The 15,026-nt window shown below is 40.8% G+C and overlaps 1 protein-coding gene across 1 annotated transcript; it reads right to left on the minus strand.

Moving 5' to 3' along the window:
* Positions 1-231: 231 nt before the first annotated feature.
* On the minus strand, positions 232-1,647 carry LOC132207341 (probable G-protein coupled receptor 139). Its single transcript, XM_059642680.1, has 2 exons — positions 1,544-1,647; positions 232-1,193 (listed from the first exon to the last, which is right to left on the minus strand). Exons 1-2 carry the CDS (start codon positions 1,611-1,613, stop codon positions 232-234), a joined length of 1,032 nt encoding a protein of 343 aa, XP_059498663.1. The 5' UTR covers positions 1,614-1,647.
* Positions 1,648-15,026: the final 13,379 nt, after the last annotated feature.

The following is a 15,026-nucleotide window of genomic DNA, read 5'->3' on the forward strand; positions in this document are numbered from 1 at the left end:
TGGGGACCACTTCTGAGGAAGGGTCACTGAATCCAAAGCATTGCCATGTTTTCTGCTTCACAAATGCTGCCAGATCTGCTGAGCTTTCCCAGCAACTTTGTGATTGCAATAAATTGATTTTATTAGGCAAAATTAGTCCGAATGAAGGCTTGGTGATGCTGATCACTTACTTCTATCACCTATGTTGCTTTTAGACCACCAGAGTGTTAAGTGCAATTCAGTTCTCAAGTTTTAAAACCTCCACCTGTTCCACGCCTGAGCAATTTGGTTGAACGGATATATGATTGCATTCTTCAGCTCTTGTCGGAATTTCACCTGGATGACAGCATAAATACCTGTATTAGTGCAGGAGCTGAGGAGTTGCAGCATCTTTGCTGTACGATCTGCGATAAAGCATGGATCTGTTGTGGACTTGTAATATCGGACATCAATAATTCGTGCATAAATATTGTACACAACCTGGGCCACCCACAACAGGACAAAACTGCCTGATATACTGAACAGCAAAATGATGGATTTAAACCGGTTTTCTATCTCTACATCCTTGTGTTTCTCTGTACTTTTTTGACCACGGAGACCCCTACGGATTTGACTGCTCACTAAAATACGCCTAACAGTCAGCACATTGAACAGCAAGATCAGAAAGAACGGCACACAAGGAGTTAAAATGTAGTTGACCATTTCAAATGCAGCCCATCCTGGGGAACTGTAATAACTCTGCTTATGGGTGCAGCCCCATGGAATATTGTCAATGAAGTATCGTGGCTCAATTGCAAAATACCAGGGTAGAGACTCCAGGCACCCTAGCACAGTCACGGTCCCTAGAAATGCAGCTGCAGTTGTCTTAGTGCAAAATTTTGCTTTTAATCTCTCATAGCAAATGGCCACAAATCGATCAAAAGTGAATGTGACTGTGAACCAGACAGAAATCACTGTGGCTGCTGACCTCAAGGCAGAAAGAACACTACACACAGGAGTAAGTTTCACGAATGAATGTGGTAAATAAATTGGAATAGTGATCCACAAAATGGCATCAAAGACAACGACAAGGAGATCAGCCACTGCCATTCCAATCAAGTAATGAGTGATGCACTCAGAGAGACCACATTTTCCTCGGGACAGGATCAATATTGCCACCAAGTTAACTGTGAGGAAAGACATTGAAGTTGAAGTAAACATTTTCAGATCTTGTCCTGAATCAAAGAACAATGTGACAGATATTAAGGCAAAGTTTCCAGCTTTGATATTGCATTACAGATGTAAACTGAACCATCGATTGCTTTCAAATAGTTAAATGTTTGAAACACAATGAGCAGCAAGATATTTCAGAATCCATAACTCAAGTAAATAAAGTAAGCAAAGGGGTTTAATACTCTATCATTAAGGGTAAAATGAACTTCCTTCAAGAGTGGAGGTGCAGATATAATGGCAGCATTTAATGATTAGAAAGGAGTTTTTGCAAATTACACAGCGATAAGTAATAACAATAAAGCAGCAAAGTGACCACCAGTTTAAATCAGAATCATCAGCTAGAATAGCTTACCAGGAACACCAATGGCTGAAATAAGAGGATAGAAAACATCTTCTATTTGCCACACAATTGGGTATGACATTTCTGAGGTTAGCAACAAATTTGGTTGTGCTGGATCTCACACTTCTGGCAGGAACTGTGAACTGATCCATTCCAATGGTTCCTGATTTATATAGAGCGCAAGCCTCCAGTGGCACTGTTACACCTGACAACAAAATTAGTAACATGAACTTGAACAAACACATTACATCAACAGCTTTGCCTCGGATTTGATTACTGTCGTGGGCAAAACACAACCATCTCAAAGCTCACGAGTCAGCATTAGTTCCACCGTTATGCAATGAAGCTGAAAGTTCATGCAGAAAAGACTGATCCCATAATAACATCATTTAGAGTTTCACCGCAAACCATGGCCTTTGTTTTTTTTTTCTGTTAACTTAACTGTGCTGCTCTGAAAGGTCGAAAGAAATCAATAACGCAGGTTCATTCCCATTCCATAGGTTACCAGTTAAAAAATGCGAACAACAATTCGCTCAAGACAGGGATGCCTGTCTCTCCATTTTCAATAGGCTAATCTCGAGATTCAAAATGTGACAGACATTTGATGTAGGCATAGTTTTAAAGCCAATCTTTACTTAGTTTCTGATGTATTTATAAAGTAGAGAATAGTGGACGTTCAAATCCAAAATCAGAAACTCAAGTGCGAGTACATGATGCATTTTGCAATGAAGCAATTAATACCCATTTCTCTCATTGAAAACCTAACCTTAATCCGAAGCACAACCTATGTCTACACTGAAGTCTACATTGTAGAATTAGCTAAGAAATGTAGTATGCTATTTCTTTGTCTGCCTTTACATTAATATATTTGGACTGTGTTTCATTATCGCCCGAGAGGCAAGTTTTTTTTTCCATTTTTACATTTTACATTTTTTTTTACATTTTTTAATTCACTTGTTAGACTTCGGCACCAGTGTCTTGTTCAAGATTTATCATCACCCTGAAATGCCTGTTGAGGAGGTACTGGTGACCTATTTACCTGTGCTGCTGCAGTCTACGTGCAGTTTTAATTTTTAAATTCCACCTGTTTTCTTCCCTTAATCACTTTGCAGTTGATATGCTGGTGATAGTGATCCTTTCCCAAGGAACGTGTGTGCTCTCCGTTTGCTTCAGTCATTTCCTGGTGACCAGAGCAACAGGAGTTCTAATGGGTGCAATCAATGAGGTCAGATCAATCGTTACTACTTCCAGATTTCTTCCTCAACATGACTCCTGATGGTAGTATTTTTTTGTCCATCGTTATATATCTACTAGCACTTCAGTTTGTTAAACAAACATTTTCACCATTGATTACTTTGTTGCCATTTGTTGCCAGAAACTGTAAAGAAAATATCCTACTGAGAAAACTGCAGTGGTGGTGATTGCAAGAACCTCTATGCTGTTCCATCTAAAATCTTTGCTTTATGACTTTCGCTTACAACATGATAAGATCATTGACAATGCACTGTGGGGCCATTCACCAAAAGGTAACAATTTTACTAATCTTGGGTACATGATATTTGACTGGTTTGTCTCGCTTCCAACTTCATTACTTCCTTTGTTTCAATTTTGCTCCTCAACTTTCACAATCAGAAACTTTTTCACTGAGCAGTCAATCTTCAAGCAACTGAGGTTCAGAACTGAGGAGGGAAATGCACAGATCCAGAAATGGCAAACACAAGGAAGTCTGTGATCTTACTGTTTGCTGTTTTTGTCTCTTTCACAGTCTTGTGGCTGAATCCAATTGCAGAATTATTATGTTATAACATTCCGGAGTCTATCTTTACAGATTACATCTGTAGTCTTATTATCTTTGAAGAAATCAGATCCCTATTTCTGATATTTACTTCCTGCACAAACACGTTTACTGATAGGATGACTAAGATAAAGTTTATGGAGCAGTTCAAAATCATGCTGAAATGTCCTGAGGAAAGTGAGTGTCAAATTAATTAAGTTGTAAGAAGGACTGAGCTGTATGCAGAGCTACATTTATTTGTAACTTGTTAATTGTTTGACACAAGATATCCATGCATCTCAAAATAAATTTCCATGTGATACCTTTTCATGCCTGGCCTGTGAAATGCTTAGATTAGCACTCTGGTTCAAACTAACATGTCAAAATGAATGTCTTTTACGCAAAACATTTGATATGCATTCCAGGTGTAAACGCTTACAAAAGAGAATTGTCAGGTCTTGAGGTATTATTCGCAAGCAATATATGTACTTATTATTTTCAAACATTAAAAACACCTTGACTGTTCCATTGTAGCTTGGTTCAAAATGAAATTTAAGCTGATGTTTCATTTATTGTGTGTTTGCATGAGCAATTTGTACCAAATATTTGACCAATCCAAATTTCAGGAACAATTACATCTTGGATTGGTTGTTTTATGCAGGGCTCTAATATGAGGCAGTCCAGTAACCGTACTCAGTTTATGGTCCACCTGAATTCAAAAGCTTGTCTTCCAAGCTTCCATCCCACGTGTTCTCTTCTTGAAACCTGTTCAAAAAGAAAAAAAAAACAAAAAAAAATCATTCGTGACACAGAGAAAAACCCAGTGGATCATGAAGATCCACACAACATATCTCACCATACAGAAATTGTGGGAGAATGTTTAAAACTGTGAACAGAATATTTAAATCTGTGAAGGGGCATAACCATCATCTCCAGGTGACGTCATATCTTACCTCCATGTACTGTACTCAAAAACTGTCAAAGATACCTTTTAATAATTTCAAACTAGCATGTCTCATCTCTGTTTCCGTAAAGAGAACATTTTCTCGACCATTATTTCAAGACTACTTAGCAAAAGAATCAACACAGGGATATGGACAAAACATGTTTCATGACAATTTCAGAGTTCAAAGTGGATGTCTTTCAAGAGGTTTTCTGTATGTTTCGATAACAAGTTAAGCTACTTTTATGCACAAATCTTTTCTGTAGCGTTCTCAAGAAAAATACTGCTCTCAAATATCCAATGAAGCGAGATTTCAGAGGTTAGAACCTGTGATGCTTTCACTCGATTCCCTGTGTTAGTATTGATTTCAGTTCAATGTAAGAGGCGCTTTCATTGCAACTTGCATGGGAACAGTTTGTGAATACGATGCAGTTCTTACAGAGGGTTTCTTTAACTTCACTGCGGGAAAGAGAATTGTTGATCTCTTCCTCAGATATAACTAAGTGTTGGACCTATTTTCCCAACTTTGTCAGCTCCTGAGTGCTATTATACACCGGTTTTACCTCACTACCAGAGATGGAACAGTTGGGAAAACGCCAACAGCTCCATTCTGGTTGTTGCCTTGTAAGGGAACGGCCCCAGCTGCTGGCTGTTCACGGTTTCCACTGGCATGTTTTGATTTTGCTTGATTACTATAACGCAGAGTTTGGAAAGTGAAACACCTGAAGAGGAACGCCTCATGCTTTAAACTCTACAGGAATGTGAAAAATGGTGGTATCTGTCTTTGAGCAACCATTAGTTTTTATATAAAAGAAATACCTGACCCTCATTTCAAACTCAAAAAATAGCCATTTATTTCTCTAACTCCAAGAGTGAACAAATCAACTGAAGTATTAAAAAATCAAATAAAACACTACTAACTGCTGACTATTCCTGAATTACGCAACATTCCAATGGTATGGTGTTCCGATAAATACAAGTCCCACCGATATCAAAAATGCAACTTCGTCTTTTGAAATTAAAGTCAGGTTACATGTCCTCTGGGCTATTATGTGTTTTCTCTATCAATTCTTCTTTCAGCAATATTAACTAGGTGTGCCATGGGTACCCTTGCTGAGTCGGTGCTGCATTCTCTGAAACAAAATGGCGGACATTAGACCCAGCGATTGTCTTTAGTGAGCTGAGGCCTGTGAGCTCTGGTAGATGGCAATTAGCACTGTGTTTTGTCCAACTGCCCACTTCCTTTATATCCTTGATGACATATCAATATTTCTTACAGCAGGATTGGTCATACATTGTCAAAACCACCAGATTTAAATGTAGTAAGCTTTTGGTGTCTATGGGCCTGGTTCAAATTGATTGGCTAATTTCAATGGCTTTTTGTATTGTTAAAAAAACTGCTTAGTTTGCAAATTGAATAACCTTTTGATACAAATGATTCATTTTGGGTGCTTTCTGCATACTTGCAAACTTTCAATCTGCTGCTCACAGATGCCCACTTTAAATCTCTAAGCAAAGAAAAAGCACATGATCTTTTCAAGGGATTACGTAGTGCTTTCCCTGCCACCACTTTGCAAACACGAAATTCTAACTTCCTGCCTCCCAATCCACAGGCACTTTATCCAAATTTACAACAAATCCCCACATCCAGACAAACAATGAAGGATTATTTGAAAAAGATGGCTTTTTTTTTCAAAAAATAACCATAACTGTATTAAAGTCCCAGATCTAAAGCTCATTCATCTGGAGTTACAATTTTTATCTTAATTCTATACATATAAAACATTGAACTTTGTCATTTCTATCTGTCATAAACATTTTACCTTAAGACTCACAATAAAGTACCTGATGATAATCTTTCACAACTCACAACATTTACAGTATGTAAATCAAATGCTGGTAATATAAGACTCGAATGAAATAATCTGGCGTTCTTCTCCCTAAATATTTCAAGAAAATTCAAAGGACTGTGATCGGTTTACACGACAGTATGTGATGCTTTGTTGGCAACTTAAATATTAACATGCTGTAAGGTCATTATCAAACTCAACAACTCGATTTTCAATGGTTAGGTTTTTTTTTCAGGAGGATATTGAGTTGCTTTGAAAAATAACTGATTGGTCTTTCAATTCCACAATCATCCTCCTGTAACAACCCATCTCCAATCACTACATCACTTACATCGATGGCAACTTTGAAGGAGTTTAAGAAACGTGGCGTGGCTAAAGCTAGAGTGCGGGTCAACATTGCTTTTAAATTCTCAAATGCTTCCTGGCATTGTTCTGGCAACGGATGTTTACGCTCCTTCTTAAAAAATCCATCAACAGTACCTCGATGCTATGAAAGTTTGTTACAAATTTCCTGTAGAATCCATTCAATCCTAAAAATCATACGACTTCCTTCTTTGAGGATTCTCTTGGAAATTCCTCAATGTTCTTCATCATCAAGTTCTTTGGTGTCATAAGGCCATGAGACATTGGGCCAGAAACTAGACCATTCGGCCCACCAAGTCTGCTCCACCATTCAATCATGGCTGATAAGTTCCTCAACCCCATTCTACCACATTTGGCCTGTAACTGTTGATCCGTTTGCTGATCAAGAACCTATCTATCTCAGTCTTAAATGTACTCAATGACTTGGCCCCCACAGCCTTCTATGATAGTGAATTCCATAGATTCACCACTCTCCGGCTGAAGTAGTTTTGTCTTATCTCTGTTCTAAAAGGTCTTCCCTTTACTCTAAGGCCAATCCCTCGGGTCCTAGACTCTCCTAACAATGGAAACATCTTCCCAACATCCACTTTGTTGAAGCCATTCAGTCTTCTGAAAGTTTCAATTAGGCCTCCCCTCATCCATCTAAAATCCAATGAGTTTAGTCCCAGAGTCGTCACTCATTCCTTGTATGTTAAGCTTTCCATTCCAAGGACCATTCTCATGAGCTTCCTCTGAACCCACGCCAGGGCCAATACATTCTTCCTGAGATATGGGGCCCAAAACTGCACACAGTACTACAAATATGGCCTGACCAGAGCCTTATAAAGCCTCAGTAGTACAGCACTGCTTTTATATTCAAATCATTTCAAAATGAATGCCAACATTGCACTTACTTTCCTGACTACTGACTTAACCTGTTTACCTTGAGATATCCCTGGACTACAACTCAAGAGTTTCTTTGCACTTCAGACATCTGAAATGTTTCTCCATACAAAAAAAAACTTGCTTTTATTCTTTTGACCAAAGTGCATGACCTCACACTTTCATCCATCCTACCTGATGTTGTTCCCCATCAAGTGTCACTTCTGCCTTCACAAATTTAGTCTTTGCCAAATTTATGATCAACTTTGCCTTCCATAATCCTTCAAAACACTTTGCCAAATTTGCCATCTAATGGTTCTATGAATGGTTAAAGATCTCTTAGTTATCTATATGAATGGTAGAATTAGCCAATCCGACCTCAACTCTGTTCATGAGCCTTTAAGAACTGTTTGGTATGCTTTTTTTTTCCTGCCAAAGGGCATTACTTTAAATTTATATAGGGCATTGGAGGTTAAAAATGCAAGAACTGTTTTCACTGACTTTCTGACAAATGTACTTGACAGTAACCACAAAATAATTCCAACTCAGTGATGCAGCTGGATAGTCCTAAATTTTCCATATACTCCTCTACCCTTGGAATTGGGCATGAGCCTGATTTTGTCACAGCATTGACCATCTGATATCTGCAGAGAATTGTTGAGTACCATCAGGTTTGAGAACCAGCATGATTGGTGAATTCAACTCACTTTGCCTCGTTTCTGTGATGTCTTCTTGCAGCATTGCTTGCAATTCATTCTGAACCTGCACTGCTTTGACAGGATTAAACCTATAGGAGTGTTGTTTTATCAGACCAGCCTTCACTACGTCAACCTTATGTACTGTAGATCAAGTCCTCCACATTCAATTTCGACATATATTCCCACAGCACTAAAAGATCACTATCCTATCCCATCCCTTAAAGACATCCTCATTATTCAATATATTCTGAGGTACATCAAAATCCAATTTATCTGGATTTGTTTCCTCACAGTGAGTGGCAGGCACTATACCTGTTTCACTATTTCCTTTTCCCTGCCGTTGTAAGGTGTCAGCACGTTAACATGACATACTCGATCATTTATTTTGAAACTTGCATTTTTACCAGATAATTCACCTGACTTAACATCTTCTCAATCTGATAGGAACCACTTAACATTGATTTGAAGGAATCTACTATTATCTATAACAGTAGAAATACATTATCTCCATGTGCAAATGTATGAATTTTAGCTAGCCTATCTGCTTCTTGCTCCATGAGTCACTTGTCTTGTTGCCAACAAATGTTTTCTTGCTAATTCAACTACTCTGTCCAAACTTTCTCTCACCTCAGATTTCTTAATAAATCTTAAAGTTCCTTTTACTTCATGTCCAAATATCAATTCCAACGGAGTAAACTGAGTCAATTTATTTGGAACATCTGCAGTGGCAAATAATATAAATAGGATATGTTTATTCCAATCATTTGGGTAATCCTGAACATAAGCCTTAATCATGGTCTTTTGTGTCTGATGCCAACTTTCCAATGCTCCCTGAGATTCGGGATGGTACGTGGTTGGTAAAACCCGTTTGATGCCAAAGCTATCCATGAACGTCTTAAATCATTTAGCAGTAAATTTGGACCCTTTGATTGAATCGCCCTGCAAGCAAGAAACTCCACCATAACCTCTCTTGCCTTGACATTATGGAATGGATTTGCCTCCAGAAATCTGGTAGCCATGTCCATTAGAGTCAGAAAGTATGGGTGCCCACTTTTGGTTTCAGGAAGGGGTCATATATCACACACAATAATAACCCATGTAAAGGATTGCAGGTTGCTGCTTTTATTACTGTCTGTGCCTTTCTAACAATCTGACACAAAGCGACAGTGAGAGTCTTTTTCCGAGGATGATGACTTCAGTTTGTACAAGGGGGCATAGCACAAATTGTGGCAGGGCACGCAAAGGAGAGGAGCACTGGAAAAATGGATGTGGCAAAAGAGGTTAAACCAGAAGGATTATTTAAGGCAATGAAGAAAATCCCAAGAGACCTCCAGGAGCTGCAGGAGAGTGCACAGCCTGGTCACAGGCTGGAGCATGAGGTAGAGCCTCATATTAATGTCATATTAATGGGATGTCATATTAATGACATATTAATGGGTCAGACTTACTCAGGTATACCTGGGAATGTAGGCAAACGAGTTAAAATATTTAGAGATAATTGACCTGTTCAGTCTCCAACAGTCGGAGATGAAATATTTGCAGTCTTTCTGAAATATTGCACAATAGAATGGTAATCTGTGGAAGAAACAGAGAGAGGAGTAGTGTTCACTGTGTAAGGTAAGGTGCAAAACGCCAATCAGGACTGGGGATCTTATGGTGGGAGTGATGGAAAAATGATCTATTCCAGGATTACAGTTTATTCTTGGAAACGATATAGCTGTATCACAGGTCGGTGTGGTACCCAGCACTGTGCAAAAGCCAATAGAAAATCAGAGAGCTGAGGAGTTTAAAGGAAAATACACTGGATTTTTTCTGGACTGTAAGTTAAATCAAGAAGGAAAAGCAAAAGTGAAAGATGAAGGAGTTAGCTGACATTCTGTTTGATGAGATGGTAAAGGAAAACCCTCTGCAGGTTAAGGATCAGGAGGACCTGTTTATTTCTGAAAGGCTAATCAGCTACAGCAAAAAAGATGAAACAATAAAGGATTTATGTCATAAGGTCTCCCTGAAAAGGAATCAAAATGCACTTCAGAATGCTACTACATGCAGGGTAAAATCTTAAGGGGGAAATGGAGACCTCGGCAGGTTAGTGCAGAGGAGAAATGGATGTAAATTCACCAGACTGAGTTGCCAGTGGCATACAGACAGGAAGTATTGCAATTAGAATCCGAAGTACCTATAAGAGGTCGACATAGGAGCAAGGAACACACAGGCTAAGATCCAGAAGCATTAGACAGAATTCTAGACAGAATCTAGAATCACAGATTTATTCTTGTTCACTGGATTTCTAGTTATAAAGACAAGGTCAAATTCTCTAAGGACATTGATATCTGTCTCTCCATTTGAGGTAGTGTGTGGCTGCGAGTTCAATGTCTGACAGCCAGTTGGTGAAGGTAAAGCTTGGAAGTCAACCTTTACTGAGTTCATGCTCTATTTATGTGGTGTAGAAATGTGTGGATGCACATAACCTAACTCTGAAACCCAGCTCCAGTGCCAGTACGTGACACATTTTGTTATGAGGCAATTCATGTCCACCTCCCTAATCCTAACCCTAACCCTAACCCAAACAACAACCATAAGTGTACGCTAAAGTGGACACTTTATACACTGTTTAAATTAGACAATTAGCAAAGAAATGAGCGTGTTCTTTCTTTCTCTGCCTCTTCACCAAAATATTGTCATTATAGTTCAATGTAGCTTGAGAGGCAAGTTTTTCCTATTTATATTTTTTGCAATCACTCATGGGACTTGGGCATGAAGTTATCCCTAAATGCCAATTGAGATGAAGGTGGTGAGCTGCATGCTTGCACCACTGCGCTCAATGTGCTGTATGTGGATCCATAATGTCAGAATGCTGGGAAACGTTTGATTTAGACGCAGGAACCCTGAAGTGATGAGTTTCAGTGTGGTAACACAACTGAATGGTGCCACATCAAAGGGCAGTGGTTAGTTGGACTGCTATTGAAGGTGGTCATTGCCTGACATGTGGTGTAAATATCATTTTCTACTCCTTAGCCTAAGCCTCAATATTATCCAGAATTTGTTGCATTTTTACAAGGAGTTCTTTGGTGTCTGAACATCATGAATGATGCTGAACATTGTGCAATCGTCATCAAGCATCCCCACTTCTGACCATTCGGTGGACGGAAAGTCATTGATGAAGCACTTGGAGATGGTTGGGTTTAGAACTTGCCCCTGAAGAACACCTGCAGAGTTGAGATGATTGACGTCCAACAACCTCAAACCGTCATCTTCATTGCCAGCTATGATTCCAACTAGCCAAGTGTTTTCCTCCTGATATCTACTTATTTCAGTTTTGCTTCTTGATGCCACACATGGTCCAATGCAACCATGATATCATGGTTAGTCATTGCCTGCTCACTCCCCACTTATTCAATTCAACTTACTTTTTCAATTTTCAACCAAGAATGTAATACGGTCAGGAGTTCAGTGGTCCAGGTGGAAACTAGACATCACTGAGCTGGTAATGTGCTAAGCTGATGCTACTTGATAACACTGTTGTTGAGACCTTCCATCACTTCACTGATGAAGAAGTGTAGGCTGAAGGGTCAATAGTTGACCATGTTAGATTTGCCTATTGATTGTATGTGAAATACCTGTGCAATATTCTTTATTGCTCATCAGGTACGCTGAGCAGGAGCGGACACGGGACTGCTGAGGAAGTGAGGTAATATATTTGTGTGGTTGTCTTACCCGAAACACTACTCGGGTAGTGTCTCCCACCCATCCTCCTCCTCTAAACAAAAAAAGGGTTCTGTGCACCAGATTGGTAAGGTAACTAGTTTATTTTTTATTCTTTATTTTTCAACAGTCTTTTCGGGAATTTAGAATAATGGGAACGGAGGTCAGGGCAGTTGAATGTTCCTCCTGCAGAATGTGGGAGGTAAGGGTCATCACTAGTGTCCCTGCTGACTACATCTGCGGGAAGTGCACCCAACTCCAGCTCCTCGCAATCCGCGTTAGGGAACTGGAGCTGGAGCTGGATGAACTTCGGATCATTTGGGAGGCAGAGGGGGTTATTGAGAGGAGTTCCAGGGAGGTAGTCACTCCACAGGTACAAGAAGAAGGCAGATGGGTTACGGTCAGGGGACAGAAGGGGAACTGATAGGCAGTGCAGGGATCCCCTGTGTCCATTCCCTTCAACTATAAGTATACCGTTTTGGATACTGTTGGGGGGGACTTACCAGGGGAAACAGTGGGGAACAGGTCTGTGGCACAGAGTCTGTCCCTGCTGCTCAGAAGGGAAGAGGGAAGAGCAACAGAGCAGTAGTCAATGGGGACTCCACAGTTAGGGTGACAGATAGGAGGTTCTTTAGGGACGAGAGAGACTCATGGTTGGTGTGTTGCCTCCCAGGTGCCAGGGTGCATGATGTCTCTGATCGTGTTTTTGGGATCCTTAAGGGGGAGGGGGTGCAGCCCCAAGTCGTGGTCCACATCAGCACCAACGACATAGGTAGGAAGAGATTTAAGGCAGAAATTCAGGGAGCTAGGATGGAAGCTGAGAACTAGGGTGAACAGAGTTGTTGTCTCTGGTTTGTTGCCCATGCCACGTGCTGGTGAGGCGAGGAATAGGGAGAGAGAGGAGTTGAACACGTGGCTACAGGGATGGTGCAGGAGGGAGGGTTTTGGATTCTTGGATAATTGGGGATCTTTCTGGGGTAGGTGGGACCTCTACAAGCAGGATGGTCTTCACCTGAAGCAGAGGGGTACCGATATCCTTGGGGGCGGGCAATTTGCTAAGGCTAATCAGATGGATTTAAACTAATTCAGCAGGGGGGTGGGAACAAAAATTTTAGGTCGAGTATAGAAAAGGTTGAGAGTAGGGTGTTCCTTAATAAAGTTTCAGGGAAGCAAGATGGCACAGGCAAGCAAGAAGTTGGTTTGAAGTGTGTCTACTTCAATGCCAGGAGCGTCGGATTAAGGTGGGTGAACTTGCAGCATGAGTTGGTACCTGGGACTTCGATGTTGTGGCCATTTCGGAGACATGGATAGAGCAGGGACAGGAATGGTTGTTGCAGGTTCCGGGGTTTAGATGTTTCAGTAAGAACAGAGAAGATGGTAAAAGGGGGGAGGTGTGGCATTGTTGGTCAAGGACAGTATTACAGTTGCAGAAAGGATGTTTGGGGCCTCGTCAACTGAGGTAGTATAGGCTGAGGTTAGAAACAGGAAAGGAGAGGTCACCCTGTTGGGAGTTTTCTATAGGCCTCCGAATAGTTCCAGATATGTAGTGGAAAGGATAGCAAAGATGATTCTCGATAGGAGTGAGAGAGACACGGTAGTTGTCATGGGGGAATTCAACTTTCCAAATATTGACTGGGAGCACTATAGTTCGAGTACTATAGATGGGTCAGTTTTGGTCCAGTGTGTGCAGGAGGGCATCCTGACACAGTATGTAGACAGGCCAACAAGGGGGCGAAGCCACATTAGATTTGATGCTGGGTAATGAGCCCGGCCAGGTGTTAGATTTGGAAGTAGGTGAGCACTTTGGTGATAGTGATCACAATTCTGTTATGTTTACTTTCATGACGGAAAGGGATAGGTGTATACCACTGGGCAAGAGTTATAGCTGAGGGAAAGGCAATTACGATGAGATTAGGCAAGATTTAGGGAGAAAGGATGGGGAAGGAAACTGCGGGGGATGGGCACATTAGAAATGTGGAGCTTATTCAAGGAAAAGCTCCTGTGTGTCCTAGATAAGTATGTACCTGCCAGGCAGGGAGGAAGCTGTAGAGCGCGGGAGCCATGGTTTATGAAGGAAGTGGAATCTCTGGTCAAGAGGAAGAAGAGGCTTATGTTAGGATGAGATGTGAAGGCTCAGTTAGGGCGCTTGAGGGTTACAAGGTAGCCAGGAAAGATCTAAACACAGAGCTCACAAGAGCCAGGAGGAGACATGAGAATTTGTTGGCGGATAGGATCAGGGTAAACTCTAAGGCTTTGTATAGGTATATAAGGAGTAAAAGAATGATGACAGTAAGATTAGGGCCAATCAAGGATAGTAGTGGGAAGTTGTGTTTGGAGTCAGAGCAGATAAGGGAAGCACTAAATTAATATTTTTCGACTGTATTTACTCTAGAAAACAACAATGTTGTCGAGGAGAAAACTGAGATACAGGCTACTATACTAGGTGGGATTGAGGTTCACAAGGAAGAGGTATTAGAAATCCCACAGAGTGTGAAGATAGATAAATCCCCTGGGCCAGATGGGATTTATCTTAGGATCCTCTGGGACGACAGGGAGGAGATTGCTGAGCCTTTGGCATTGATCTTTAACTCGTCATTGTCTACAGGAATCGTGCCAGACGACTGGAGGATAGCGAATGTGTTTCCTCTGTTCAAGAATGGGAGTAGAGACAACCCTGGTAATTACAGACCAGTGAGCCTTACTTCAGTTGTTGGCAAAGTGTTGCAAAAGGTTATAAGAGATAGGATTTATAATCATCTAGAAAAGAATAATTTGATCAGGGATAGTCAGCACGGTTTTGTGAAGGGTAGGTCGTGCCTCATAAACCTTATTGACTTCTTTGAGAAAGTGGCCAAAAAGGTAGATGAGAGTAAACCAGTTGATGTAGTGTATATGGATTTCAGCAAGGCGTTCGATAAGGTTCCCCACAGTAGGCTATTGTACAAAATGCAGAGGAATGGGATTGTGGGAGGCATAGCAGTTTGGATCAGAAATTGGCTTGCCGAAAGAAGACAGAGTGTGGTGGTTCATGGGAAATGATCATCCTGGAGACCAGTTACGAGTGGTGTACCGCAAGGGTCGGTGTTGGGTCCACTGCTGTTTGTCATTTTTATAAATGACCGGGATGAGGGCAGAGAAGGATGGGTTAGTAAATTTGCAGACGACACTAAGGTCGGTGGAGTTGTGGATAGTGACGAAGGATGCTGCAGGTTGCAGAGAGACATAGATAAGCTGCAGAGCTGGGCTGAGAGGTGCAAATGAAGTTTAATGCAGACAAGTGTGAGGAGATGCACTTCGGTAGGAG

Source organism: Stegostoma tigrinum, chromosome 45, assembly GCF_030684315.1.
Source record: "Stegostoma tigrinum isolate sSteTig4 chromosome 45, sSteTig4.hap1, whole genome shotgun sequence".
Classification (NCBI taxonomy): domain Eukaryota; kingdom Metazoa; phylum Chordata; class Chondrichthyes; order Orectolobiformes; family Stegostomatidae; genus Stegostoma; species Stegostoma tigrinum.

Coding starts and splice junctions, on each gene's coding strand:
- LOC132207341 (XM_059642680.1), bottom strand. CDS start 1,613: ATGTCATACCCAATTGTGTGGCAAATAGAAGATGTTTTCTATCCTCTT. Junction 1,194..1,543: donor TTCAGCCATTGGTGTTCCTG/GTAAGCTATTCT, acceptor TCTTTGATTCAG/GACAAGATCTGAAAATGTTT.